The sequence below is a fragment of the Heptranchias perlo genome, chromosome 11 (genome assembly GCF_035084215.1).
Source record: "Heptranchias perlo isolate sHepPer1 chromosome 11, sHepPer1.hap1, whole genome shotgun sequence".
NCBI classification, from domain to species: Eukaryota; Metazoa; Chordata; class Chondrichthyes; order Hexanchiformes; family Hexanchidae; genus Heptranchias; species Heptranchias perlo.
Window position 1 is genome coordinate 53341855 of NC_090335.1, and position 27596 is coordinate 53369450.

Here is a 27596-nt window from a genome sequence, read left to right on the forward strand (position 1 = left end):
GGGCTGAACTGTTAATGGGTAAACCTACAGACAAACAGTGAGAAGTATTCAAAGTATTTAGTACAAATACAATACAAAACCAGTACATATCCCTAAAAGGCAAAGGCTCCACCATTGTAGTTATTCAACCATGGTTAACAAATAAGGTAAGAGACAGTGGCTTGTATTCCCTGGAGTTTAGCTGGTTAAGAGGGGATTTAATTGAGATATTTAAAATGTTTAAGGGATTTGGTAGGGTAGATACAGAGAAACTATTTCCTCTGGTGGAGGAATCCAGAAGAGGGCCCAATCTTAAAATAAGAGCTAGGCAATTTAGGTGTGAAATCAGGAAGCATTTTTTTCGCACAAAGGGTAGTAGAAATTTGGAACTCGCTCCCCAAAAGGCTGTGGATACCGGGTCAATTAAAACTATTAAGACTGAGATCGATAGATTTTTGTTAAGTAAGGGTATCGAGAGAAATGGAACAAAGGTGGGTAAATGGAGTTGAGGTACAGATCAGCCTAATTGAATAGCAGAACAACCATCAGGAAAGACTGAACCGGTTGGGGCTCTTTTCTCTAGAAAAAAGAAGGCTGAGAGGTGACCTGATAGAGGCTGTTAAAATTATGAAGGGGTTATATAGGGTAGATGTAGAGAAGATGTTTCCACTTGTTGGGGAGTCCAAAACTAGGGGCCATAAATATGATAGTCACTAATAAATCCAATAAGGAATTCAAGAGAAACCTCTTTGATCAGAGAGTGGTTAGGATGTAGAACTCACTACCACATGGAGTGGTTGAGGCGAATAGCATAGATAAATTTAAGGGCAAACTAGATAAGTACATGCGGTAAAAAGGAATTGAAGGATATGTTGATAGGGTGAGATGAAGTAAGGTGGAAGGAGGCTCGTATGGAGCATAAACGCTGGCTTAGACCTGTCGGGCCAAATAGCCTGTGTCCGTGCTGTAAAATTTTGTATATTTCTATGTAACAGGCTCGAGGGGATCAATAACTTTGAAAAATGTTTGAAATATATAAATAATATTAAATTTGAATGTCTTTTGCTGATGTAAAAATGAGTGCTCCACTTGAGTGCTACGCTGCTGGAGACTGAAATAATTTAAATAAATATAAAATATTGGTCAACAGACAAAGATATCAGTTAAGTGTGGATGTAATTAATCACAGGAAGCACAGAGATTTCAATCAGCAACTTCTGCAGTAACTGCAGAGTGCAAGGAAATATTTAACATGTGTGAACAGTAGATCCGGTGGATGTTCAGTTCTCTGGATAATATTTAGCTAAACAAAACCTTTTTTGTTTGTTAGGTGAACTAGCCACTGTTCTTCAGGAGGCCAGTGTGAAAATAATTCCTCTCAATATTTGTAACAAGCTATATGAGAACTCAGTGACTTCCAGAATGCTTTGTGCAGGCTTTCTTCGTGGTGGAGTTGATGCATGCCAGGTAAGAGGCCGTGCTTTTCAGCACAGGTAATTAATCAGTAAAATATAGAATTAAGTATTTTGACTTTCATCAGATTTTACTGCAGTGACACTCAAGTTTAATCTTTATTTTCGAAACAGAAGGCTGATCTTAAGTAGGATCATGTTGTAAAACAAAATCCTATTTTTTCATTTAATGCAGAATCATATATAATTACATCTTTATGAATCTTTTTATATACTATGCATTTAGGAAAACAATTAATACACCTGTGTAATTTAATGGGTTATTCACCAAAATGACAGCCACAAAATAAGGTTATATACAGATGTGATATCAACTATAAAATAAGGTTATATACACAAGATCTGTATATTCAAAATAAAGACCTAATAAAGAACTTTATTTTTGCTACTGCATGTCACTATAATTCTCATAATAATAATTAAACTCTAGGTCCTTTACATTGAATGATAAATATATCTAGAGATTCTTAAAGAATATCACATTAACATCTTTCTCCCCTCTCTATTGACTGCTTCCTGGAGTATAGATCAATAAATACCAGTCACCCTCCACTGCCAAGTTCAAATGGGAACTTTTTTCATTTGTGTGACCAGAGAATGAAGTTTAGATTTTTAGTAGTTTAGACGTAGACACTATTTTCTGCACAAACGTAGCACTGTTGGTTGCTCTCAAGGTTAGAAGCAGCCTTAAGTTTAATATTTCTGCTTCACTGTTGGAAGGGTATAATTATAGTCTGACAAGTTTACATAGGCAGTTTCCATTATAAATATGGACATAGGAATTTATAAATGTATATGTAAGGACAAAATGTATGACTTTGAAATGGGGACTGCATTACTTCTATGTGCCCCGGGGATGTATCCCCTGCACATATCCCCTGGCCCCTATCTGCTTCACCTGAAGATGATACTTGGTCTTGACTCCTCATATGCAATACTATGGCTTTCTCATTTTAATTGTGTTTATGTATACTGTATGATTTTACTATTTTCTCAATTATCACACTTCATATTAGTATTTATTTCTAAATAAAAAATATTGATTGCTGTGACCTACAAACCATCGGTCTGTAATAACGACCGTTTTGAAGAAAATTTGATCGCGTAGCATGAGCATGTTAGATCCAAGAACAGGATTATAAAAATTGGGTTAAAAGTTGGATAGCATCTCTGCCACGATTGATAATAGAAAAGTTACAGCAGTGGATCTTAGAGGATGAAGTCCACTTACAGGACTTCTTGCACCATTAAGAGAGAAAACCAAAGGTACAACATTGTCATGGAAAACATTACAACAGACTTTCAGTCAGCTACCAAATTGGATGCTATTGAGTGGTCAATTACCTTAGAAATTCCTTGGAATTTCATGGCAATGTCTTCTGAATCAGACATAAAGGGCTCGCTGTTATCAGGGCTGCGGGTTCGTGGCGGGGGGGGTGCTATTGGGCGCGTGGGTAACGCGCCCGGTGAAATTAGTCTGCCCCCGCGCGATCGCAGCCTAATTGGATCCACTGACCTGGTCTTCCGGGTTCCCCACTGCTGATCTGCACGTTGGGCGGACTGCGCATGCGCAGTAAGGTCTGTCAGCTGGAGGAGCTCTATTTAAAGGGGCAGTCCTCCACTGACATGCTGCAACAAATAGAAAAAATTACAGCATGGAGCAGCCCAGGGGGAAGGCTGCTCCCTGTTTAATGATGCCTCACTCCAGGTATCATTAGATGGGGTGAGGAGGAGAGGGAGGACAGAGACCTTCCCCCCCCGGCGGGTGGGAGGAAGCGGCCTGCCTCTGCCACCAGGAAGGCCTGGCTCGAGGTGGCAGAGGAGGTCACCTGCACCACCAACATATCGCGCACCTGCATACAGTGCAGGAGGCGCTCCAATGACCTAAGTAGGTCAGCCAAAGTGAGTACACTTACTCATTCCCCTACACTCCATCTGCCACATCACCGCCCCCACCCCACATCTCCTTCTGCACTGCCAACACTACTCTGTCACATCACCCCTCATACCCACTCAAAGCTCATCCTCATCTTACCTGCACTTACTCAACTCGCCAGTACTCATCCTGCCACTACCACTCAACCCAATCCTCATACAATCTCATGGCTCTATCTCATACTCACCCTCTCATAAGAACATAAGAAATAGGAGCAGGAGTAGGCCAATCGGCCCCTCGAGCCTGCTCCGCCATTCGATAAGATCATGGCTGATCTGATCCTAACCTCAAATCTAAATTCATGTCCAATTTCCTGCCCGCTCCCCGTAACCCCTAATTCCCTTTACTTCTAGGCAACTGTCTATTTCTGTTTTAAATTTATTTAATGATGTAGCTTCCACAGCTTCCTGGGGCAGCAAATTCCACAGACCTACTACCCTCTGAGTGAAGAAGTTTCTCCTCATCTCAGTTTTGAAAGAGCAGCCCCTTATTCTAAGATTATGCCCCCTAGTTCTAGTTTCACCCATCCTTGGAAACATCCTTACCGCATCCACCCGATCAAGCCCCTTCACAATCTTATGTTTCAATAAGATCGCCTCTCATCTGAACTCCCAATCTACTCAACCTCTCCTCATATGTCCGCCCCCTCATCCCCGGGATTAACCGAGTGAACCTTCTTTGTACTGCCTCGAGAGCAAGTATGTCTTTTCTTAAGTATGGAGACCAAAACTGTATGCAGTATTCCAGGTGCGGTCTCACCAATACCTTATATAACTGCTGTAAACAATTTTACAACACCAAGTTATAGTCCAGCAATTTTATTTTAAATTCACAAGCTTTCGGAGGCTTCCTCCTTCCTCAGGTGAACGTTGTTGGAAATGAAATCCTCGAAATGAAATCGCATTTATAAATCACAGAACAATGCTTGGTGATTACAGACAGTTTTTTCAACTGCCCGTTGCCAAGGCAATTAGTGTGCAGACAGACAGGTGTTACCTGCAAGGTCTCCGAATATACAAATCACCAAAAAAAAACAAAAAAAAAACAGAGATAGAGAGGTAGAAACATTGAAAAGACAGCAACTGACCCGTTATATTAAAAACAGATAACATTTGTTCGCTGGTGGGGTAACGTGTAGCGTGACATGAACCCAAGATCCCGGTTGAGGCCGTCCTCATGGGTGCGGAACTTGGCTATCAATTTCTGCTCGACGATTTTACGTTGTCGTGTGTCGTATATAACTGCAGCAATACCTCCCTGTTTTTATATTCTATCCCCCGAGCAATAAAAGCCAACATTCCGTTGGCCTTCTTGATCACCTGCTGCACCTGCATACTAACTTTTTGATTTTCTTGCACTAGGACCCCCAGATCCCTTTGTACTGCAGTACTTTCCAGTTTCTCGCCATTAAGATAATAACTTGCTCTCTGATTTTTCCTGCCAAAGTGCATAACCTCACATTTTCCAATATTGTATTGCATCTGCCAAATCTCTGCCCACTCACCCAGCCTGTCTATATCCCCTTGTCGGTTTTTTATGTCCTCCTCACTCTCTACTTTCCCTCCCATCTTTGTATCATCTGCAAACTTTGATGCGTTACACTCGGTCCCCTCCTCCAAATCGTTAATATAGATTGTAAAGAGTTGGGGACCCAGCACCGACCCCTGCGGAACACCACTGGCTACTGGTTGCCAGTCCGAGAATGAACCATTTATCCCAACTCTCTGCTTCCTGTTAGATAACCAATCCTCCACCCATGCCAGAATATTACCCCCAATCCAGTGATTCTTTATCTTTATCAATAATCTTTTATGTGGCACCTTGTCGAATGCCTTCTGGAAGTCTAAATACACTACGTCCACTGGTTCCCCTTTATCCACCCTGTACGTTATGTCCTCAAAGAACTCCAGCAAATTTGTCAGACATGACTTCCCCTTCGTAAAGCCATGCTGACTTTGTCCTATTAAATTATGTTTATCCAAATGTTCCACTATTGTCTCCTTAATAATAGACTCCAAAAGTTTACCCACCACAGATGTTAGGCTAACTGGTCTATAATTTCCAGCCTTCTGCCTACTACCCTTTTTAAATAAGGGTGTTACATTAGCAGTTTTCCAATCTGCCGGGACCTTTGCCGAGTCCAGAGAATTTTGGAAAATTATTACCAAAGCATCCACAATCCCTACTGCCACTTCCCTCAAGACCCTAGGATGTAAGCCATCAGGTCCAGGTGATTTATCCGCCTTGATTCCCATTAATTTACTGAGTACCAATTCCTTAGTGATTTTAATCGTATTTAGCTCCTCCCCCCCCTAGAGGCCCCCTGTTTGTCCAGTGTTGGGATATTCTTAGTGTCCTCTACCGTAAAGACTGAAACAAAATATTTGTTCAGCATTTTTGCCATCTCCATGTTTCCCACCATTAATTTCCCGGTCTCATCCTCTAAGGGACCTACGTTTGCCTTAGCCACCTTTTTTCTTTTTATATAACTATAGAAACTCTTGCTATCTGTTTTTATATTTTTTGCTAATTTATTGTCATAATCTATCTTCCCTTTCTTATTCAATCCTTTAGTTACTTTTTGCTGTCTTTTGAAGACTTCCCAATCTTCTATCCTCCCACTAAGTCTGGCTACCTTATATGTCCTTGTTTTTAGTCGGATACTATCCTTAATTTCTTTCCTGAGCCACGGATGGCTGTCATTTCTTTTACACCCTTTTTTCCTCAGTGGAATATATATTTTTTGAAAGTTGTAAAATAACTCCTTAAATGAACACCACTGCTCATGTACCGTCTTATCCTTTAATCTATTTTCCCAGTCCACTTTAATCAATTCCGCTCTCATACCATCATAGTATGCTTTATTCAAGCTCAGTCCGCTTGTTTGAGAACCAACCTCTCGTGCATCTCTTTCACAGTCAGCCTCATTCAACCTGCCACTACCTGTGCTGCAGCCACAGGGCATGCATCACATATGTGCAGTAGGCAGCGTAAGGCAAATGTGTTGTGAGCATGAAGGGGATGCACAAGGGTGTTTGAGGGTTTGTCATGGTTTTTACTTATATTGAATTTCTGACCAACTCACCTTACATATTATATTGGCACCACTACTGCCACGTCTTTGCGAATCTTGTCTGGTTTGTGCAATAATACCCTTTCCAGAGGATCACAATGAAGACCCACAACTGATGACACCCATTGTGTCACTGCAGAGTGGTGTAGGTGTATTTGCAGGGCTCTTTTGTGGAGCCGTCAGCGATGCCCCCGGTGGCACCCTGGAAGGATGCGGAGGAGAAGTTGTTGAGGGCAGTGGTGACTTTGACAGCGACTGGTAAGAAGATGGTGCTCGGGCCCCCGGGAGCAGCTCGGCATGAAGGAGGCTGCAGATGTCCATAACTACATGTCGAGTGACTCTGAGCCTCCGTGTGCACTGCTGCTCAGAGAGGTCCAGGAAGCTGAGCCTCGGTCTGTGGACCCTGTGGCGAGGGTAGTGCCCTCTGCGACGCATCTCTCTCTGTGGTTGCCCTCCCTCCTGCTGTGCAGGTGGATGTGTCACAGCACTCTGTTGTGGAGCTCCACGTGTCAGAGGTGGCCGGCAAGGCTGGTGATGCTGTCCGCCCTCCGAGGAGGTCATGACTGCAGCTACGGCGGCCCCCATCCGGAAGATGTGCATCTGAGGGGGTCCGCAAGATAGGTACATGTCTCTGGACCCCGGGGTAAGTGTGCAAGTTGGTGAATTTTCGTGTCAGGAGGAGGGTGGTGGAGGCCAAACTTTGTCCCAAGTGACAGAGTGGTCTCCTGCAATGAGTGAGGGTCTTCCCCCCCCCCCCCCCCCCCAACCTGTCAAATGGACCTTTGCAGCTGCCACAGGCTGACGGCTGCAACACGTCCATTTGAACTGGGAGTGTTTCCCCCAGTATGGGAAACAGTCGCAGTTGTCTATAAAATCCCACCCCTCCTCACATATTCACCTAATCAGGTCAGTTAATGACCTGAAATACCTCAGTAAATACTTTTAAGTGGCACCTCGCTGGCTTTAATTGCCTGCGGGATTCCCACCTGCGGGGGCTGCGCGCGCACGTCGGCGCGTCTGTGGGGAACCCAGAAGTGGGCGGGTTGGAGCCGGGCTCCGAACCCGCTCCGGGTTTCCTCGATTTTCGGAGCCCCCCCCGCCAGGAACGCACCGGATAGCGGGTGCTAAAATGAAGCCCAAACAATTCCTACAGAATAAAATAAGGTCCATATGTACTGGCCAGGCAGAACAAGCAGTATAGTGCTTTGTGGTAGCCTCAGAACAAGAAGATCACAGGATGAGGTCTTAGGACTGATAATTTTATTTAGGTATATTTTGCGTCTTTTTTTTAAATCAGATACAAGTTAAATGATTTGCTTCTGCCTGGTACTTTGGTTCAGGGAAATGTAGAGGTAATATGGTCTTTCTCCATTTGAATATGATTAAGAGTTTTTAAAATTACACTGTCCACTTGAATATCATAACTATTGAGCTTTTTAAATATCATTCATGAGTCATGGTGAGTGACTTTGTTGAGTGCAATGTAATGTAGTTTTCTACCTGACATTAGCATTAAAGATGTAAGATTTGTTCTTCGCCTCAAGTATTGGCAGTAGAAAGCTACTACTGAATCATTACTAATAACAGCTATAATTTGAGGTCCAGTTTACAGTGGGATTGGTCTCCAACATTTAGAAAAAAAAATGTTTCATAAATATTTATGAAAAAAAAGCATATTTGTTGCATGGGAACAATTATTGTTGGCTGCTGTCTAAAATCTGGTTCACAGTGACCAAAGAAAAGGGACATCACAGTAGAGATATTAAGATATTTACATTTATTATTTCTGACACCAAGCAAAATTCTGATGTATTGCTAGCATAATAAATGGTGCCATCCACCATGGGTAAACTGTTACCATTGGTTTTACACACTTAAATGTGTGGAAACTTTTGCCACATAATACTGTCATTAAGTGCACAGTGGAGAAACATGAAAATAAACATTATTGTGCATTCCTGGTCTGATATCTTTTGTACCTCAAATATAATACAAAAATGGTATGTCCAGTGTACATTTCCTGCCCTTCACACTTGTGTCACATCAAATTTCTCTGTCACACTTTTTAAAAAAAAAAGCAAAAGAAACAAAAACATTCAGTCGACATCTGACATTGAAGATTTGTAACAGCTCAGTGAATTTACCTACTCACATAAAAACAAAGACAGCCATTTGATGCTGGAGACAGACTGTGTGTGGTCTCAGAGCGATTTTGCAAATCACACCCTTAAAAAAACGAGAAAGAAAGCTAGGGTTGTGGCTTTAAACCGCCAAAGCAATTAATCTCTGATCTCACCCAATGTTTACTTATTAGCAAGTAAATTTCATGGCCTTAAAGGGACACCACTTCACTTTAGCAGCAGCCTATTATATTCAGTATCACATCGTTAACACGGTCCTTACAAAACTGACTTTGAGCGATGCTATTGGAGGTCTGGTATTTTGCCTGTCATTTGTGAGGCATCACAGGTGTACATTTGGACATTTATGTATTATACTTTCAATTGATTCACTCAATTCATATTTATGCAACAGCAATAAATCAGAACTCAGTAACATGAGAAGTAACTAAAATATATCAATAAGAAATCAGTGAGTTCTTATTTATTGCTGTTTCACAAATATGAATTTTGAGTGTTTTTTTCAAAAACATTTCGTCCATAATTATTCTTGTTCACAACCTCAAATATCCAGGGCTCAATATAAGGGAGATTTTCCCATGACTGCTTCCATCGGGTGGGAGGTGGGCAGAGCGAGCCTTCGGCTTACCTGATGGAAGTGGTCGGAGGCTGAAACCTTTTTCATGGTTGGGCCTCATTTGCATTCCGTCGTTGAGCTGCTTGAGTTTTAGAAGCAGCTCACCAATCAGAAAAGGTGTAAAATTGGGAGCCCAGCCGGTGCAGCTAAGTTTTGCAGTTAAGGGGGTGGGGGTGATTTGCATTGGGCTAATCAGGCTTCCGTCTGTTTCTGGCAAACGCCTGGGATGCCCATTTCAAGTCCCCTACCAAAATGGTGGACACCTGGACATTGGCGGGAATGGTGTGGTAAGTTCTGTGCTGCCATTTTCATCTTGCTACCACCCTGTTCCTGCCTGATGAAGGGATGAAAATCGGCTCCAAGATTTCTAACTTAACAAAAATATTAAAAAGTACAGTTCACAGCATGATTAAAATCACCTTTTAAAATTGTCTTTTGTGTATTTTGATTACTTTTATTAATGCTTTTTCCTCAGTGGCCTTACCCTCTCTCAACAGCTTAGGTGTGCAGTTGATATTCTTTTGCGAGCTATTACTCTGTTGGTTGGTGATAGTTGCTATCCACATTTTGCTTGTAATTCTCAGGATTCTGCACTTCGAGCATGTATAGTATGGAGAATATCCTATCATGCATCAGTATAATTCGGTTAGTGTAACAACTGGAAGCATGGTTTTCTTCATGCTACAAAAGCAGTTGTGCTTGTTTTTCCAAATGATTTCAAAACAAGCTTGGTTATGAATTTTAGAATCTTTTTTGACATAGGTTTCCACAGGAAAACTATAACATGCTTATTTTTTTTACTTCAGAGAGACAGCAATTGGAACACGTCTTATTTTGTTTGCTACGAATTCTGAAACAATGAGAAGCACTGACTCAGAGACAGACAGATGGAGAGAAACAACATCGAAAATTTATAGCACAGAAGGAGGCCATTCGGCCCATTGTGTCAGTGCCAGTCGAAAAAGAGCTACCCAGCCTAATCCCACTTTCCAGCACTTGGTCCGTAGCTTTGTAGGTTATGGCACTTCAAGTGCATATCCAAGAAACAGAGGGGTGATTAGAGCATCTGTGCTTTATTTTGTTTATACAGAGCATTCAAAACAGTGATTGTTACGAAACAGAAAGCAGAGAGTAGTGATGAACAGTTGTTTATCAGACTAGACGGAGGTATATAGTGGTGGTGTCCCCCAGGGGTCGGTGTTTGGACCACAGCTCTTTCTAATATATATTAATGACCTGGACTTGAGGATGGGAGTCAAAATTTCAATGTTTTTGGATGACACAAAACTTGAAATGTAGTAAACAGTGAGGAGGATAGTAACAGACATCAGGAAGACATAGACAGACTGATGAAATGGGAAGACACATGGCAGATGAAATTTAATGCAGAGAAGTATGAAGTGAAGCATTTTGGAAGGACGAATGAGGAGAGGCAATATAAACTAAATAGTACAATTTTAAAGAGGGCGTAGGAACCTGTGGGTTCACATACACAAATCTTTGAAGCTGGCAGGACAAGTTGATACGGCTGTTTTTTTAAAAAAAAGCATATGGGATCCTGGGCTTTATAAATAGAGATATAGAGTAAAAAAAGCAAAGAAGTTATGCTAACCCTTTCTAAATCACTGGTTAGGCCACAGATGGAGTATTGTGTCGAATTCTGGGCACCACACTTTAGGAAGGATGTGAAAACCTTGCAGAGGGTACAGAGGAGATTTGCTAGAATGGTATCAGGGATGATGGACTTCAGTTATGTGGAGAGACTAGAGAAGTTGTTATTCCTTAGAGCAGAGAAGGTTAAAGGGGAGATTTAATAGAGGTGTTCAAAATTATGGAGGGTTTTAATAAAGTAGATAGGGACAAACTATTTCCACTGGCAGGAGGGTCGATAAACAAAAGACACCGATTTAAGAGAATTGGCAAAAGAACCAGGGGGGAGATGAGAATTTTTTTACGCATTGAGTTGTTATGATCTGGAGTGCACTGCCTGAAAGGTGGAACCTGATTCAATAGTAACTTTCAAAAGGCAATTGGATATATACTTGAAAAGGAAAAATTTACAGGGCTATGGGGAAAGAGCAGGAGAGTGAAACTAATTGGATAGCTCTTTCAAAGAGCCGGCACAGGCGTGATGGGCCAAATGGCGGACTCCTGTGCCGTAAGATTCTATGAAAAAACTTTATTTTTCTTGGTGTGATCGTCAAAGCACACCTTTCATCAGACTACAACACTACTGATGGATTTGCTTGTTTCCAAAAGATTTGAAAACAAGCTGGAAGATTGAATTTTAGAAGTTTTTTGAGATAAAGGGGTAAATATTTGTCTTCACTGTCTGATCAGTGATCTGATGGATTGGATTGTCTGCCTGATATAGAACCTGTCCGATTTTCATTCCACTGATTTCAATGGAATGAAAATCATACAGGTTCTATAATGGGTGCAGAATTAGCCAGATTATACTTAAAGGGACATAGTTCCACATTAACACCAGAATAATGCATTGTGCATTGTATGGTATAACACTGCTGTCTTTATAAATCAGTGTATCATCTGACTTACTGTGAGCAATGCTTGTTCTTTAAAAGTGTTTTTGTTCAACTTTTATTCTAGGGAGACTCTGGAGGTCCATTGGTTTGTCTGGGGAAAAGAAGGAAGTGGTTTCTAGCAGGAATAGTCAGCTGGGGAGAAGGATGTGCTCGACGTAATCGTCCTGGTGTATATACTCGAGTTTCTAGATTTTCTGACTGGATCAAGCAACAGATCAATTGAAACATCGGTTCATTCCATGAAGCAGCTCATTATGTTTCCTAATTGGATAATTTTAATAATACAGTATTTTTACTTCTGGCTCACAAGGGAGCCTGAAAGATGGAGAATAATTTGGTCATTGACTCCATATGCTACCATTTGGAGATTCAACGGCCAGTAAAAGACAGTGAAAGAAAAAAAGAAAGCCTTTGTAGGAAAAAAACACAAGGAGCATTGGTTAATAGATCACGAATGGTCCCTGCCAAGAAGATATTCATAAATGGACTTGAGTCATGCTAACAATTGGCACAGTGTAGTTATAAGAATAATACCTTTGTTATTAGTCTACTTAAAAGAAAATTTTATTATAGTACAATGACTATTAAGTTTTATAAAGATTTTCAACAAAGTAAATATTTCAGAGGTCTCTAAAGAATAGATAATTTCTTTAAAAAAGGACAATGTGTAGCACTGTCTGCACTAAGTATATAAATGACCTTTCCTGTTTAAATGACTATAGAGTTATCACAATGCTTTTATTTTTGAACACAGTAATCATTTTAAGAAAAAGTATAACTATGTTTATAATTGTGAACTGGTATGTCATTTATTTTGTATAAAAGATTTCATGCCAAATCTTTGGATAAATGTTAAAAATATTTTCAGCCTTTTTTCAGCTATCCTGTCTATTTTAACTTATCAAAGGTGTTAACACAGCTATCACCCCATTTTAAATTTTTTATTGCACAGCAGGGCCAATAACAAATTCAGTACTTGAACAAAATTATGTTCTAGAGTTAGACTGCGGAAAAGAAAACATCAAGATGATACCTCTTTGTCTTGCTATATCTCTCTTCTCTTTCAAAACCAACCTGTGTGTGCCTTTGGCCACCTTACTAACTTCCTACTTTATGCTTGGTGCCCACTCCATTCCTCCATAAAGTGCCTTGGGTTGTTTCACTATGTAAAAGACTTTATATAAATGCAATTGGTTGCTGTTGGCAACACAACTCACAGGCATTAAAGCCCCTTTTTTGAATGTTATCCTAGTAGTTACAGACCATAGTTACTATTCATGCACAGAGCAACTTTGCAAATCAGCATATTAATTTATGCAAATGATAAGGCACCCAGTCAGAAGATGATTTGTCATTATTCAAATTAAACTTCAATATATGCTACCAATTGCAAATATATCTTACACCATGTATTGTTGGTAGTTAAACCATGGGCCCAGAAGGTCCAAGTGGGTCCAAGTCACACACATCCTGACTTGGAAATATATCGCCATTCCTTCATTGTTGCTGGGTCAAAATCCTGGAACTCCATACTTAACAGCAATGTGGGAGTACCTTCACCACACTGACTGCAGCGGTTCAAAAATGCAGTTCACCACCACCTCAAGGGCAATTAGGGATGGGCAATAAATGCTGGCCTTGCCAGCGACACCCACATCCCATGAATGAATTTAAAAAAAGACAAAAGTAGTCATGCTTCTTCCATTCTCAGTTTATTCTTATAAAATTATTTTCAAACATTGAGATATAAATTTTTGGAATAATTCTAATGCTATTAGCACCTGAAGGGAGGTCAACATATCGGCAATGGTAGTGAAAAATGTCGAATGCAGTTTCCAAGGTTCGTTGAATACCACATGATTGTCAAAACAAACTCATTGATCTGAAGAAGCTGGTAGGGAAAAATAAATCTAAATTTCATTGCTTAAAGGTGTCGTACCAGGCCAGAAAAAAATCACAAGATCCAGATTATTCCTGAGGGTAAAGAATTATCCCAGAGGCCCAAATGTTTGGTAAATGTAATTACTGCTTCTCCTTCCAGGCAATTTCATAATATAAAAATAGTTGGGCTAGCACTGTGCATAAATGTACCCAAAGCAACATGATAATAGCAGTCTTTAAAGGCCCAGATTCCCTGGATTGCACTTACGCAGAAATTACACTGAAATTTATGCCAGTATCTGGGTCGATCTTGCCAACGGGAACTTACGCCCAAATTTCTTGCCGAACTCATTGGCCTCGGGCAGAATATAAAAACCGGTGTAAAACAAGCACCAATGGGGTAATAGCGAGTGGGCTGTTGTCTTCTGCCATGGCGCCTCACTCTCAGAACCTCTTGCTTCTGCTGCTCCTCTTCCATTACTTTGCAGAAAAGGGATATGCCCATTGGGAAGGCCAGTTGCTTAGTCCTGAATGCGTGGGGACATGTGGGGTCTAAAAAATATCAGGTTCATTGGGACTGACAACACTTTGGTTTGGTATAGTGCAGGACTCAGTGAGAATTTTTTTTTAAATCGTGAAGAAAATTGCTATCAAATTCCAGCCATCTCAGCTACGCCGATATCTGGTGACTTCGGGCCGTGCAGCGCCTAAATCTATGCCAGTGTATTATTTGCATAAATCCAGGAAACATGCGTGAGCTGGTCTTTTACATTGGGGCGACGCTATGTGAATTAGCGTCAGAGGGTTTCGGTGGACGTATCTTGGAAGCGGTGCAAACGATCGAGGAAATTCGTGCATAGTGATGTTTCAGTGTAAAAACAGTGTAAATCAGTTACATGCAAATTTCCTCTGAGGAGACAACCTGTCTCACCTGTCGCAGGATTCTTCACGATGCCTTCCCAGAAGTACTTTAGATGTTCTGTAGGCACCCGGATGCACACTGATAGAGTGTAACTGCACGGCATGATGCAGTCGGGCTGGGAAAAGTTAGCAATGAAGATGAGTCCTTCAGTCAATCTGCTCACCAAAGTTACATAATGCCAGCAATCCTGTGGCTGTGGCATGATGCCACTCGGAGCTCCCTAAAGGCATGTGTAGAGCTTTCTGAAAGGCTTGTGGGGACAATATTTGTTTTGGGGTACCAACCTATAAAACATCCTTCAATGAATGAGTCCCCTCAAAGCCAGCCTGCAAGTTTCTCTTCAATCTATAAAATACAAAAACGACAGTTTTCTTGTCAAATACACATATCCTATATGGAAATCTGAGTTTGATTCGCAATTTGTATAGAAATATGCAGTAATGGTATGCATTGCATTGTGATATATTTAAGAGTTGTGTACATATGCAGTTGAAAAAACACATTGGATTGTAGTGGGTATAACTGTGTGTATTTTTCTATGGAATAATATTTTATTTACCTGTAATATTTTTCTAGTTGTGATGAGAGATGTTTGTTCTTATTGATATTTCCAATTTCATCTTTTTCCCCTCCAAGTCTTAGAAGCCCAGTTCATGTGTAGAGCAGACCCTTGAGGACAGTGCCTGCTTAGCTGTCTGGGTGCAGATATACATGTGGCATTTGTTTCTAGCCCGTATGTATACATTCTGAATAAATGTAAGTTGTGCTACTTTAATGCAATTTGCAGTAACTTCATAACGCACAATGCACTGTTTTGAAATGTGTTTGTAGGTTCTCTCTATTGATACATGCTATCTCCCCTTAGTTCCTTATAGCAGGACAACAATACTGTATTGGGCATAGTAATAAAAATTGACTTTATAATCTGATGTTAAATTGATCCACTGTTAAAATGTACCATAAAATTCAACCTCAGCATTATTATACCTAACTGATTTTTTTACACTTAGATAAATGTTAGATGTAGGTCATTGAAATGATTGTCCCACTTTCCCCCAAGTTGGTTTGGGTCATGAGATTCAGGAGTACTATAGGTACAAATGAATTATGTCTACCGTGCTATGAGTAGTTTATGTTCCATAATCTGCTAATATTCTAATGTGTGTTTTGCTTATAACACAGGGCCTGGAGCCTTCGCTTTAAAAGAATTAGTTGCTTTTTTCTCACTTTTAAGATTTTTTTGGTGTTCCATCTTCCAAAGAGGTGGGAATATTGGTGAGAAAATCTAATTAAAAGGCCACTGATGATGTTAGTGAGCTCTGTAGTACCAAGGAAAGATGCATGAGAGTTGAACTTGGGAGGTTTATTTTCTGAAATGCCCAATCCCCATTGCATGTTCAATTTATAAAACATGCAATACTGGTTTTCCATGGGACACAATCCCTGCTGGAGCTGTGATGGGGTGAAACTTCTAAGCAGTAGTGCTCACCCACCATAGTTTCGGGGCTCATCTTAATTTGGGTGAGCCTCTGACTGTAGCTCATGCACCGGGGAGAGGGAGTTGGCAATGGTGTGCTGCTGCGGGACATAAAGGAATTGCATTTATGTGGTGCATACCATTTCTCTCAGGATACCACTGCACCCTCTCAGTACTGTAATGGGATTTGAACCCACAATTTTCAAACTGGCACTATGCAGGTAAGGTACAGAACATGGTCAACCAGATCGTACTGGATCCGTATGCTCACTCAGCTTAGACCACTCGGAGAAAGGAATGGCTGTGTTTGGCCAATCTGCGAAACCTGGAATTGGTACATGCTGGGGCTGTGGTCCAGGACGGAAAATGGCAGTCTGAACCAAACCAGACTGGCTCCGAGTAGAAAGAAAGACTAACCAAGACTGGAGGAGGAGTTGTTTATTAGATCCGCCCTAGTTGTTTCTCGGGCTTCTTCTTTGGAGACATGTGCCCCATTCGGCTTCAGCACACATATAAGTTAACTATTAATAAAGCTTCATTTTGCTAAGGACTGGGAGGAAGAGCGCAGAGCCGCTCACTCGCAGGGGCAGCACGCCAATCTGACTGACCACTGACGCCTTGTCACTGCAATCATCTCAGCAGAAACGTGAGAATTATTTTCTTTTTCCAAGGATCTGTTTCTGATAACCCGAAGCGCGTTAAACACTTGCATCCAACAAAAAAAGGAGGTATCAAAGAATGGTTCCCATTCCCACTTTTGAAAAGGAATCTGAATTTGATTCATAAATAAAAGGGAAGTGATTTGTTATTTTCTGTATTTACAAAGAGAAACAAGGTAGAAACATGAGGAAAGAAGTTACTGATCGCACTGTCCGGCACCACCAAGCCTTCGAGTCTGACTTCCCTGTGACTGTCTGCAGTAGCCAGGTGAGTAAGGAATTTAATAAGAAAAATTGTTACTTGTACACGTGAAAAAGGTCGAGACATCTTATTTTTATAAAAGTGAACTGAAGTCAGGCGAACAAAAGTGTGATGACTGACCAAGAAAAAAGTTTTTTTTAAGTTAAACAATTCGTTGGCTAAGAATATATATCTGAGATTTTATCGTGCATAATTATTTTACAACCATAATTAAATGTATTTTGTGTATTAAGATCAAATTGGATAATACTGATATGACTTGAACTGTGTGTGTCTACAGCACTGCATGGTGTCAAAGTAACGTGCTCATTTTTTAAAGCACATCTGAACTGTTTGTCTCTTTTTTGGATGGACTTTCCAGAAGTTTTTACACATCTGTTGTTTTCTGTTGTATCTGAGAGATGCACAAAAACCCCACACCAATTCCACTGGTTCAATTCCACACCCTGACATTAACAGAAGTTACTGTTGCAGCAGCTTTAATAAACCAGCTAGAGATTCTGGACACCTACAGCGTGTTCTTATGTGGCAAATTCATTTATAAGAGATATTCTGTAATATCTTAAGGCCATACTGTATTACGATCTGCCTGCTTCACTTTAAGAAACATGATACTATAGAAAATTGCCAAAATAAGTTACATGCTTTGCCACAAGTGATCTTGAGGCAGAGACTATAATATAATTGATAAGAAAATTGGATAACTATTTGAAAAGGAAGAATATTAAATGATACAGAGGTAGGGCACGGGAATAAGATTAGGGTAGGTAGCTCCGGTTGAAGAGTTGGCACCAGCATAGGCACAATGAGCCAAATGGCTTCCTTCTGTGTTATAATTTCCATGATTCCCCTCTCTGAATGCTGAAGTAGGAAAAGGAATATATAGGGTTGCGATAGGACCAAATGGACTGGACAGAGAAACGACAAAGTGATCAGACTAATAGACTTCTGTCAAAAGCACAATGCAATTGTCATGAATGCTTAGTTTAATCTGGAAGGTTATACACATGAAAAGGACCTCAAGACAATGAAAAGCAAATGTCAGAAATTAGATTACATTGTTATATTAAAATTTTCAGAAACTCAATAAAAATTTGAAAACATACGATTCAGGGCACATTACAATTCAGACAAGTAAACAATAGCTGCAGAGGTAAGAATCAAGCTCAGTGTTGTGAACAATAGCACAATTTTTTGTTAAAATTTACATTGATGGTTCTACAGAAGATCAGAATACACAGATATGTACTGTGGAAGTGAGTAACAGATCTAAGGAGTTTGAATGAGATCCAGAAAGAGAAGTGGATGAATGTAAAATTGAATTGAAACAACTTTAAAAAGCTCTGCTTTGAATAAAAGAAGGTTTATGGAAAATGTAAAGAAGAAAGAGAAATCATAGATATCAGAAGAAATCCTCAACCTAATGAATCTGTTAAGTTATTGTATGAAGTATGAAATGACTTTAAATATCAGGAACTAGATGCGATGATTGTTAGGATTTGTGCGTTCTCCAAGATACTTTTTGTTTTCTACCACTGCTACTTCTATGGGAAAGTCTACACTTCATATGATCCACTGTGCAACGTAATTTAGGATATAACATGCACCACATGGACAATAATCTTTTTTACCATTGCAATGTACGCCGGAATCAATAAATACCGATCTCTCTACCTAATTTTAAAAATGATCTCTCGGGACGTGGGCGTCGCTGGCAAAGCCGGCATTTATTGGTCATCCCTAGTTGCCCTTAGAAGGTGGTGGTGGATCTTCTCCTTGAACCACTGCAATTCTCTGTAGAGGTTTGAGTGGCTTGCTAGGCCATTTCAGAGGGCAGTTAAGAGTCAACCAAATTGGCGTGGAACTGGGGTCACATATAAGCCAGACTGGATAAGAACAACAGATTTCCTTCCCTAAACGACAATCCAACAGCTTCATGGTCACTTTTACTGATACCCCAGTTTTAATATTACCACATTTAAAAAAAAACTGAATTCAAATTCTCAAACTGCCATGGTGGGATTTGAATTCACAGTCTGGATTGTTAGTCTAGGTTTCTGGATTACTAGTCCAGTAACATAACCACTACAAAGCAGATAGGTGAATCACAGTGTTTCTTACATAGCTTCCAGAGTCTATGACAAAACCAGAAAACATCTTGAAGATCTGGCCACTCTCTGTAGTATTACATGTTGCCTTTGCCTTGAACCAATATCCATGATGCAAAGTTTAGATGTGAAATAGAATATTCACTGAGTAGTCCAGTAATCCAACTAATTAGCAGCCTAGAGAAGCAGAAATGCACTGAAGGAACCTTGATATGGGCAACAGTTATGCACCCTCTTTGCACACAGGAACTGCCACACAGGTTTTCTATGACAGTTTTTACACCTATGGAAAAAAAGCAACTTTCATAGAATCCCTTCTCCCCGTCGGCTGGCCAGCACCATTTTTTAGGACACAGCCAAGGACTGCTCCTTACAGGACAACTGCAAAAAGAATCAATTTTAAAGTGGCTACTATCTGGCCAGCTACCAAAATACCATTAAAAATATAGATCATCATAATTATAAAGGAAAAATACATTAAAAAAAGAAAGAACGTGCATTTATATAGTGCTTTTCATATCCTCAGAATGTCCCAAAGTGCTTCATAACTAATGAATTACTTTTGAAATGTAGTCACTATTGTTATGAGAGTTATGTAGGCAAACATGGCAGCTAATTTGCACATGGCAAGTTTGCACAACAGCAATGAGACAAATGACCAGTTAATCTATTTTGGTGGTATTGATTGAGGAATAAATTTTGGCCAGGAGCATTCCCCTGATCTTTGAATAGTGCCATGGGACCTTTTATGTCATCCTGAACAGGCAGACTGGGCCTTAGTTTAATGCCGGTACATCTGATAGTGTAGCATTTCATTAGCATTACAATGAGTCAGATCTTGCTGGAAAAATAACCCAAATATCCAAAATCTACATTTGCAAACTTGGAAACAAAAAACCGAAAAAAATGGAAATTTGGAATCTTGGGCCAATACAATAGAGGTATTGGGCTACAATTTTTATTTAAATTATAACTTGTTTTCAAGCAGTTTTGTGGCACTAAACAGAATAAAATGGAATGGTAAGGCCTGTTGCCTCCAATCCACCACTATAAAATGGCATCTGAATTGTACTCTGAAAAAACTACAATTTCACTTTAACGTCCACCCGTCCTAGGTAGGCATAGCCAATGTTCCTGCTGCACATTTCCCAATTTTAAAATTAAACCACCAGTTGGCTCTAATTGGCAGTATTAGTAGCATGGTCAAATCCCTGACCATTTTGTCTCCTGAAGGTTTTTGTTACATTGCCTGCATATCAATTTTAGCTGTTTGGTGCTCTGAAGGTTCCATTAAGACTTTTCCTGCCATACTTAGTCGGATCTACAGATAGTAACGTTTTAGACTAGAGACATGGATTTCTCATTGGAATCACTGTATTCCTATGTTTTAACGAGAAGGAAGATGAGGATATGAAAGAGGCTAGCTTAGAGGCATTTAAAATGATGTATCTCAGAAGATGTTTATTTCCTATATGTTTGATAGAGGAACATCAGAGTTGAAGCCCATGGACTAAAGGGGGCAGTGGCAACATGGATACGAATTTGGCTAAGTAATAGGAAACAGAGTAGTGGTGAATGGTTGTTTTTCAGATTGGAGGGAAGTATACAGTGATGTTCCCCAGGGGTCAGTACTAGGACCATTGCTTTTTTTGATATATATTAATGACTTGGACTTGGGTGTACAGGGCACAATTTCAAAATTTGCAGATGACACAAAACTTGGAAGGGTAGTGAACAGTGAGGAGGATAGTGATAGACTTCAAGAAAACATAGGTAGGCTGGTGGAATGGGCGGACACGTGGCAGATGAAATTCAACGCAGAAAAGTGTGAAGTAATGCATTTTGGTAGGAAGAACAAGGAGAGGCAATATAAGCTAAAGGATACAGTTCTAAAAAGAGTGCAGGAACAGAGAGATCTGGGGTTTATGTGCACAAATCATTGAAGGTGGCAGGGCAGATTGAGAAAGCAGTTAAAAAAGCAAACGGATCCTGAGCTTTATAAATAGAGGCATAGAGTGGATGATCCATCTCGGCCTCCTCCCGATATCCCCACCATCACAGAAGCCAGTCTTCAGCCAATTCGATTCACTTCACATGATATCAAGAAACGGCTGAGTGCACTGGATACAGCAAAGGCTATGGGCCCTGACAACATCCCGGCTGTAGTGCTGAAGACTTGTGCTCCCAGAACTAGCTGCGCCTCTAGCCAAGCTGTTCCAGTACAGCTACAACACTGGCATCTACTCGACAATGTGGAAAATTGCCCAGGTATGTCCTGTCCACAAAAAGCAGGACAAATTTGGCCGGCGCGGACACGATGGGCCGAAGGGCCTCTATCCGTGCTGTATAACTCTATGACTCTAAATCCAATCCTGCCAATTACCGCCCCATCAGTCTACTCTCAATCATCAGCAAAGTGATGGAAGGTGTCGTCGACAGTGTTATCAAGCGGCACGTACTCACCAATAACCTGCTCACCGATGCTCAGTTTGGGTTCTGCCAGGACCACTCGGCTCCAGACCTCATCACAGCCTTGGTCCAAACATGGACAAAAGAGCTGAATTCAAGAAGTGAGGTGAGAGTGACTGCCCTTGACATCAAGGCAGCATTTGACCAAGTATGGCACCAAGGAGCCCTAGTAAAATTGAAGTCAATGGGAAACAGGGGGAAAACTCTCCAGTGGCTGGAGTCATACCTAGCACAAAGGAAGATGGTAGTGGTTGTTGGAGGCCAATCATCTCAACCCCAGGGCATTGCTGCAGGAGTTCCTCAGGGCAGTGTCCGAGGCCCAACCATCTTCAGCTGCTTCATCAATGACCTTCCCTCCATCATAAGGACAGAAATAGGGATGTTCGCTGATGATTGCATAGTGTTCAGTTCCATTCGCAACCCCTCAGATAATGAAGCAGTCTGTGCCCACATGCAACAAGACCTGGACAACATCCAGGCTTGGGCTGACAAGTGCCAGGCAATGACTATCTCCAACAAGAGAGTGTCTAGCCACCTCCCCTTGACATTCAACGGCATTACCATCGCCGAATCCCTCACCATCAACATCCTGGGGGTCACCATTGACCAGAAACTTAACTGGAGCAGCCATATAAATACTGTGGCTACAAGAGCAGGTCAGAGGCTGGGTATTCTGCCGCGAGTGACTCACCTCCTGACTCCCCAAAGCCTTTCCACCATCTACAAGGCACAAGTCAGGAGTGTGATGGAATACTCTCCACTTGCCTGGATGAGTGCAGCTCCAACAACACTCAAGAAGCTCGACATCATCCAGGACAAAGCAGCCCGCTTGATTGGCACCCCATCCACCACCCTAGACATTCACTCCCTTCACCACCGGCGCACTGTGGCTGCAGGGTGTACCATCCACAGGATGCACTGCAGCAACTTGCCAAGGCTTCTTCGACAGCACCTCCCAAACCTGCGACCTCTACCACCTAGAAGGACAAGAGCAGTGGGCACATGGGAACAACACCACCTGCACGTTCCCCTTCAAGTCACACACCATCCCGACTTGGAAATATATCGCCGTTCCTTCATCGTCGCTGGGTCAAAATCCTGGAACTCCCTTCCTAACAGCACTGTGGGAGAACCTTCACCACACGGACTGCAGCGGTTCAAGAAGACGGCTCACCACTACCTTCTCAAGGGCAATTAGGGATAGGTAATAAATGCTGGCCTTGCCAGCGACGCCCACATCCCATGAACGAATAAAAAAAAAGTTCAAAAGCAAGGAGGTTATGGTGAACCTTTATAAAACGCTGGTTTGGCCACAACTGGAGTATTGTGTCCAGTTTTGGGCACCGCACTTTAAGAAGGATGTGAAGACCTTAGGGTGCAGAGGAGATTTACTAGAATGATGGGGGACTTCAGTTACGTGCATAGACTGGAGAAGCTGGGGTTATTCTCCTTGCGGTAGAGAAGGTTGGGAGGAGATTTGATAGAGGTATTCAAAATCATGAAGGATTTGGATAGAGTAGATAGAGGGAAACTGTTCTCATTGGCGGAGGGGTCAAGAACCAAAGGACACAGATTTAAGGTGATTGGCAAAAGAACCAAAGATGACATGAGAAAATTCTTTACATGATGACATTCTTCACACAGTGAATGGTTGTGATCTGGAATGCCTGAGGGGGTGATGGAGGTAGATTTAATCATGGCTTTCAAAAGGGAATTGGATAATTACTTGAAGGGAAAAAAATTTGCAGAGCTATGGGGATAGGGCAGGGGAGTGGGACTAGCTGGATTGCTCTTGCATAGAGCCGGCACAGACTCGATGGGCCGTATGGCCTCCTTCCATGCTGTAACCATTCTATGATTCTAGATACCCACTCAACAGGGTTTACAAACCAAAACCCTTAAGAGGCAATTGGGGAGATATTTCAACTGCTGGCTGAAGATGTGCAGTCCACTTTCACCAGGAGAACAGCATTGTCTATATCGATAAAAGTCACCGTTGCCTTGAATTTCTTTGCAACTGTATCCTTCCAAGCAGCATCTGGTGAAATTTGTCATATTAGTCAGACAACAGTCACCATTTATTAAGAAAATCACTGATGCTCTCTTCAGGTGGGCTGCATAGTTCATTTTCTTGTCAATGGAACTAGCTAAACATTGAGAGTGATTTATCCGGTTCTACAATCTGGCAGAATTCACACAGGTGCAAAGAGCAGTTGTCAAAGCACATGTAGCACTGAAAACCCATATGAGAACACCCCCCTCCCCCAACTCAGTTTCATGAACAGGAAAGGCTTGCAGCTATTAACAAGCAGCTTATCCTGCACATGAATGCACAATGCCCAGGAAGCTATCATGATGCTTTTATTCTGTGCCATTTCACAATACTAGCTCTGATGACTCAAAGCCGTGTATCACGATTAGTGATCAAGGCTATCCCCTGCACTCGTAGCTTATGACTCCAATAAGGCTTCTGCAGACAAGGTGAGAACAGATATAAATGAGACCCATTGTACTGGAAGAAGATTGATAGAGTAGACTAAAGCCATTCTGACGTCTCATTTTAGGTACCTAAATAAATTCATCAGAGCCTTGCAATACAACCCAGCGAGTCTCCAAAATCGTTGCAGTTTGCTGCATATTATATATTATTGCTATGAAAAAAAGTTTGCTGCTTCTGCAAGCTGAAGCGGATGATGGTAAAGATGGTATGGAAGGACCTCCATTCCCACAGCATGAGAAGGGTGCACAGGAAGGAGAGGAAGTGGAACAGGAGAGACATCAGCCAGCAGCCGGAGAAAGAAGGAGACAAGTTATAGCTCAGTTCTTTCAATGAATAAAAGCTGACACATCAAATAAAATGACTTCACACCTATTAGTTCTTCCCACCCTTCATTCTCACAAAGTCCTTCATTGCCAAAGACTTCTGCCTCAATTTCACTATCATCCCATTCCAAATAGTTGCAAATATACACAGAAATGAACTCTGAACTCTATGTCGTCAAGCTATGTTTACCTTCCTGAACAACATTCACCAAAAGGTATCAATAAATCCATACACTCCATCTATAACTATTTCTTATCACTGTGTCTACTCTTTGTGCCAGCTACCTTACTTGCTGTAGCTCCTAATTCAACTCCTTCTATGAGCAGCTCCCTGAGTGTGATGATATTGAGCGGTGTGTGACAGGGAAGGTTCCCCTAGAGTCTTAGAGGGTGAAGTAGTTGTCCCAACAGGACACCCTCTATGATGTTAAAAAACAGATGATCTTGTTTACCCATGCAGATTGTGACATTTCCCCTTCAAGAAATTGCAGCTGAGTATAACGGCATTGCAATACATGGAGAAAGCACAAAAAGCTGACACTACCTATGATGAGCCTTGCTGACTCTTTCCCAGCCTTCCCTTAACACCTTGCCATCTCCCACAAACTTTCCTGTCTGTCTGCCTACTTTGGGCATAGCTTCCTCTTTGTACAGGGGTTTCAGTGATGGTGTGTCCCTCCTCCCTCGCCCACCTCCTCCCCCCACCCCCAGTGCTATTTTTCTGGCACTGGCTATGCATAACATTATCCTTTGCAGAGAGAGAACACAATGTTAAAGGAATGTGAGTGGCATGAGCACTCCTTTTCCCCCATATATATGCCATGATAGTGAGACCTGCAAGTGCATTGTCCCTGTAAATCAACTGCCTTGTGGCAGGCAATGTGAGTTCACAGAGTGGCTGTGAATTAACATGGTGCTTCGCTGTTTCCAGGGGTTTCCTTTTGCAAAAGTCAGTTTCCCCTGAAACACAAGTGATGACACAGAAAGAGCACGTGAGGTAAGGAGCTGAGTGAAACATTTACGATTTGTGTTGGTTGTGCATTGGGAACAGTGCCTTGATTTACTATGGTCACCCTTATGAGGTCATTGAACCTCCTCCTGTACTATGTGGCAGTTCTTGGGGAGGTGGAGGTTGCATTCACTGCTTCAGCAATCTTCCTTCATATGGCCTGAACCATATGGGCTTCCTGCCCTAAGTCCCCCAACAGTCTATCCTTTCTAGCTCTTCAGTCAGTAAAATAGCCATGAATGCATTGAGAATCTGGGAGCCCTTCCTGCTTCTACCCCCCCTCCCCCCTCACTGAGGCTGCTGCACTTTTTGACATTTTGGTTCCCGTTCTGCAGAAATACTTGTAGCTCTTTAATTAGCTGCAAGGTTTTAAACACTACGGAATCACTCCATTTCCCTCGATAGTAACTGAATGAGGAGAGGCATATTTAGTTTTATTCCATGCTGCACAAATAATTAGGGATTCCCGAGAAAAACCAAGAGGTTAGCAGTGGAGTCACATGAATGGACAGAAGTCCTGCCCTGCTGCTAACCTGCTATGGGAAGAAAATTCAGCCCATTAGAGGTAACCTTGCTTATTAATCCTTTCTAGGGTAACCTTAACCCTAATCCCTAACCCTAATACAATACACATTAACATTTGTGCAGAAATTTAAATACTCTTTAGGAATCTGTGTTGATCAAGATTTTTTGATATATAATATATGTAATGTATCTTTTACATTGCTGTATCAGATTTCCATCATATCTTTCACAGTTTTAAGTCATACATCATCAGCAAAAGCAATTTTCTGTAAATAAAGGATTATGCCTTTCTTTTCTAATATTACCTGAATAAACTACAAGATTATCTTTGTATGATCTTCAAAGGGTTAGTTGCTGTAACATTTGAATAATATAAATTGTACAATCATTTTCAGACAGTTCCAACTGCACCAGACTGTTCAATGAGACAGCACTTTCCTACACAATACCTGCCACTGTGCCATGAAGCTTTGAATCCAGGAGTTCCTGCACAAGTAGCGCAGCTTTACAGACAGCCAGGAACTGCCCTACAGAATATGTCTGAAAAGAGATGCCATCCAACAAAAATTGTTTTGATGGTGCTTTTGGTGTTGGTCATATTTGGAGGAGCTGCAGCCATTCTGTGGTACTTTGTTTGTAAGTAAAAAAAAAAGTGCTAAAATTTATCATTAACATTTGAATCACAGGACTAATTTAGATTGTAATAAACCTTTATGACATCTAGGGAGCTGTTTTACAGGCGACGGGCAAAAAGGTACGTTGACAGATTTTAAATATTTTTGGAGGTATTAGTTCCGCAAGTACAGACCAGACCTTCCTGACCTATATGGTTCAACTACACGCTAGATAAACTCACTGAGTAATCAGGGGAGTGTCTCTCAATATAATACACTTTTGTTTGTCTCTTTCTGGTGTTTGTCCACTAGCTTGGTTTGATTTGGAGTAATTTTAAGCTTGTTAATGGTGTTTCTGATTTGGTGATTCTGTACAGTGGTTGGAGGAGTAATACAGAAGTGATGTTGGCAAGATAAACTTTTCCATATTTTAATTTTAACCACAAACTGTGATGCTTGTCTTTATTAAAAATGCGATGCTGAATTTGCAGGTTGTACTCGAGTTGGCAGGACCAGGGATCCACAAAGCCAGATCCCTGCCAATTTTTATACTTTCCTGATTTTCTGAAATCACATTCAACCGACATGGGAAACACCTGCCCTAAAACGGGAGAGCATGTTTAAAAGAGGCATTAGTGACATGGTAATGTCATACAGCCCATTTTCTGTATGATCAACTCTTTAATGTTGAATGTAAATCAGCCCATATAAAATAGGTGTCCATCACTGCTAGGGAGTGAAGAAGTTCATTTAAAGGGTCCACACAGTCTTTTAAAAAAAAGTCATAAAAAGTTTATTTCTTGGTCAATTTTCATCAGTTTCCCTTTACTTTTTTCATAGCTGACAACTGCTTTATCATTTACCTTTGTGCCTTCTGCTGTGGGGCTCCCATGCCCCTCCCCCCCCCCCAACAATTTTGAAGAGGCCAAAATGGATTTTCCATTTGGAATATCTCTGTCTTTTCCTTTTTCGGAGGAGGACAGCTGGAGAACTCCCCTGCCCTTCATTGAATAGTACTGTGTTTCTCTTATGTCCACTAGAGTAGGCAGCCTGGGCCTCACTTTAACATCTCATCTGAAAACTC

At 41.2% G+C, this 27596-nt stretch overlaps 2 protein-coding genes across 2 annotated transcripts in view; both read left to right on the top strand.

Moving 5' to 3' along the window:
- LOC137326837 (suppressor of tumorigenicity 14 protein homolog) overlaps window positions 1-11986 on the top strand; it is an 83355-nt gene extending 71369 nt beyond the window's left edge. The window contains exons 17-18 of the mRNA XM_067992217.1: window positions 1310-1446; window positions 11828-11986. Coding sequence (XP_067848318.1) covers window positions 1310-1446; window positions 11828-11986 — 296 coding nt within the window. The remainder of the gene's footprint in view (window positions 1-1309; window positions 1447-11827) is intronic.
- A 4614-nt stretch (window positions 11987-16600) lies between these two features.
- LOC137327346 (suppressor of tumorigenicity 14 protein-like) overlaps window positions 16601-27596 on the top strand; it is a 113606-nt gene continuing 102610 nt past the window's right edge. Inside the window, exons 1-2 of the mRNA XM_067993047.1 lie at window positions 16601-16970; window positions 26294-26534. Coding sequence (XP_067849148.1) covers window positions 16887-16970; window positions 26294-26534 — 325 coding nt within the window. The 5' untranslated portion in view covers window positions 16601-16886. The remainder of the gene's footprint in view (window positions 16971-26293; window positions 26535-27596) is intronic.